This window comes from Buceros rhinoceros, unplaced genomic scaffold (assembly GCF_000710305.1).
Source record: "Buceros rhinoceros silvestris isolate BGI_N320 unplaced genomic scaffold, ASM71030v1 scaffold9631, whole genome shotgun sequence".
NCBI classification, from domain to species: Eukaryota; Metazoa; Chordata; class Aves; order Bucerotiformes; family Bucerotidae; genus Buceros; species Buceros rhinoceros.
In genome coordinates this window covers 1885-5249 of record NW_010394799.1, presented here as the reverse complement: position 1 = coordinate 5249, position 3365 = coordinate 1885, and the positions used below count along the sequence as shown (strand labels likewise).

At 47.5% G+C, this 3365-nt stretch overlaps 1 protein-coding gene across 1 annotated transcript in view; it reads right to left on the bottom strand.

Annotated features, from left to right (window-relative positions):
- Positions 1-2204: 2204 nt before the first annotated feature.
- SLC35C1 (solute carrier family 35 (GDP-fucose transporter), member C1) overlaps positions 2205-3365 on the bottom strand; it is a gene marked incomplete at its 5' end in the record, with an annotated part of 3040 nt that continues 1879 nt past the window's right edge. Inside the window, one exon of the mRNA XM_010145332.1 lies at positions 2205-2920. Within this exon, the coding sequence (XP_010143634.1) occupies positions 2361-2920 (560 nt within the window). The remainder of the gene's footprint in view (positions 2921-3365) is intronic.

The following is a 3365-nucleotide window of genomic DNA, read 5'->3' as shown; positions in this document are numbered from 1 at the left end:
CCCCCATCACAGCCAGCGAGCGACCCCCGACTTTATTCAGCAGGTTTTGGCCATTACAAATCAGTACATGCAACATTAAAAAGTCTGTTCCCATAAAAAAAAAAATGGTGGACCCCAAGTGGCAGCCTGCACCGAAAATCACAGAATGGTCTGGACTGGAAGGAAGCTTCAAAGGTCACAGTGTCCAAGGTCCCTGCAGCGAGCAGGGACATCTTTAACTAGATCAGGTTGCTCAGAGCCCTGTCCAGCTTGACCCCGAATGGTTCCAGGGATGGGACATCTACCACCTCCCTGGGAAACCTGTTCCAGTGTTTCACCACCCTCCTGCAAAAAACCCAAACAAACCAACCAAATTTTCCTTATATCCAGCCTAATTCTCTCCTCTTTTAGTTTAAAACCATCATCCCTTGTCCTGCAACAGGCCCTGCTAAAAAGATTGTTCCCATCCTTCTTACAGGCCCCTTTAAATACAGAACGGCTGCAATAAGGCTTTGCCAGAGCCTTCTCTTCTCCAGGCTGAACAACCCCAAACTCTCTCAGCCTTTCTCCATAGCAGAGGTGTTTTACCCATCTTATCACTTCTGTAGCACTCCTCTGGACCTTTCTTGTGCTGAGGACTCCAGAGCTGGATGCAGTACTGCAGGCGAGGTCTCACGAGAGCAGACAGGCAGAATCACCTCCTTCAACCTTCTGGCCACGCTTCTTTTAATGCAGCCCAGAATCCAGTTGGCCGCTTGGGCTACAAGCACACACTGTAGGTTCATGTCCAGCCTTTCATCTGCCATCCACCAGTATCCCCCAAAGTCCTTCTCTGTGGGGCTGCTCTCAACCTCTTCATCCCCCAGCCTGTGTTGATACCTGGGATTGCCCTGACCAGGTGCACTTGGCACCAACAGATCCTGGCATTCAACAAATCATGAGGTTTATTAGAAGGTAACCATGGTCAAGAACCTAGAGCAGGAGCCTCCCAAAGAAGATAGAAACATATTCTGTGCAGAAATGGAGTATCCTTCTACAGGAGTGCACGGGATAGTACATACTATCACACACAAGGTAGATACGTAGAATCCATGGGGCGGTGTACGAAGCAGACACTCCAAGTGCCCAGGATTGTTATCCAAATAATCCTTTAAACGTAAAGGGGCCAGGGGTATAGAAAGCTGCTGCAACATCACAGCTTACAGGATGTTGCTGCTGACGTCTGAGATCAGAAATCACAGCACAGAGTAGACTCAGGTGGCACATGCATGGGACCAGATGGAGGGGCAGAGATTTCTGCAGAAATGTTCAGCAGCAAGTTTCAAGTAAAGGGATTGATGCAGCTGAGCAAAACCAGAATTTTCAGCTGAAGGATTCACTGAGCTAGTCATGAGAGATATTTAAAAGGAACAAGCCAAAAGACAAACAGCAAACACCACAGAAGATCCAAAGTAGGTATGGAACAAGTCACCCCAAGCAAGCCAAATTAGTAACAACCCCATTTTCAAACATAAACCAACCCCATACACAGAGGGTAAAGACGACAAGCGTTGTGAACCCCATGAACTGGGATGTCCACCCTACAGAAGCAACTCCTTCAGAGTAACTTCTCCACTCCTGCCTGTCACAGAGAGGCAGAGATAAGCGTGCTCCTCTCTGAGAAAGGCCACTTGAGAGCGTGCTCTCCCTCATGGGAGATGGTGCAGGGACAATGAGAAGTTTCCTTCATGATTCTTAGCATGATTTCCTGAACCAAGAAGCCAGGTGGAGAGAAACAGAAGAGACCTCAGCAGGATGATACTAACTCACCGGAAAGGAGTTTTGGAGGCACTGCTGCTGTTTACGCTTGAACAAAGGCAGAAGGGAGGGAACGTCCCACCCTTTGCACTGAATGAGGTAACAAAGAACAGCTGTTGCCAATCCTCTTACACCTATCCCCAACAGTCTGGCCACCTGCCTCTTCCTTACATGGAAGTTCAGTATTTTACAACTTCGGTCTGCATTCATTCAGTTAATTCTAGATCCCTAACTACACAAAGCTCCCACCCCAGTCTTTGTCCACTACGAGCCCTCCCTTTTCCCCTCCCCCCACCCTGCAAGAGGCAAATTGCCCAGATTAGGTTAAGAGCAACATCTGTATTAAAAAAAACAATCACAAAACCCTGATTGCTCTCTACAACACATGTACTCCCCAACTCCAATACAGGGTGAGATCCCACAGATAAAACTTGACCCAGTCAGGTTTAGGCTCTGGTTTCTGACACAGTTCCCCACACACTTTTTGCAGGTGAATTTTTTCCTCCTGTTCTTTGGTCCTCCCCAGGAGGAAAGGAGCACCAAAGGCTAACCCCTGGGAACAGAAATGGAGTTGCAGGAGCTGTCTACACACCAGTCTCATTTCTTTCGCTGCTTTTGACATTGGGATCCTCTTGCACCTTTCTCATCTCCAGCCCTTTCACCCATGTGTAGGCAAAGGAGCCCCCCAGAACCATCAAATTACTCATCCACCACAAGAAGCTCTTTGTCTCCTCAAAGTAGATAACAGCCAGCACTGTTTGGGCACAGGCCTTGGCTGTCCCAGACACGTTGTGGGTGAGCGGGCTAGTGAACTTAATCTGAAGTCCGGTCACATACCCAATGGCAAAGCCAAACACTCCCCCCAGGGTCATCATGCCCCAAAAACTGGGGTTCCCCAGCTTGTCGAAGTGGTAGAGGGTGCGGAACTCGCCCAGCAGCATCATGAGGGGGAAGAACAGGACACAAGCATTGACGTTGTTGTAGAAGGTCAGGCGCCAGATGCTGCCATCCACCACAGGTAGCACTTTCTTGGTGTAGATGGCATTGAGTGAGACACACAGGCTTGCTAAGATCCCAAAGAATATACCTGTCCATGACAGAGTGCCCTCTGCTCCTTCCTGGTCAACACCCAGCCAGAAGCCACCTGCAACCAAACAAATCAGGCATCATATGAACAACTGCTGAAGGACTCAAAACACACAGTCAGCAATTCATCATCTACCTTGTACTGAACAACCACAAGCAGAGGCAGACTTAAGGCTTCCTCTTACTATTAAGTGAACCCACAAAAAGTAATGAATAGTGTCCTGGGATGATTTATTTTGGGAGTGTGGGTAATTTACTGTGCTATCATTCAATCTCAGAGAACCCATTTCCACACTGAGCAGGCAGCATGAGTTTACAAACTAGTATTCCAAAGAGCCATGAACTAAAGCTACTCTTTATGTACATTTTCAGGAGATCATGTTTTTAATTTAAAAGGCAGTAAACTGACATATTTCTCAAGGTTTAAAAAAAAAACAAAAACCTCACAGACTTTGCTGCACTGTTAACAGGAAGGGAAAGGTAGCTCAGAAAGGAATAGGGAA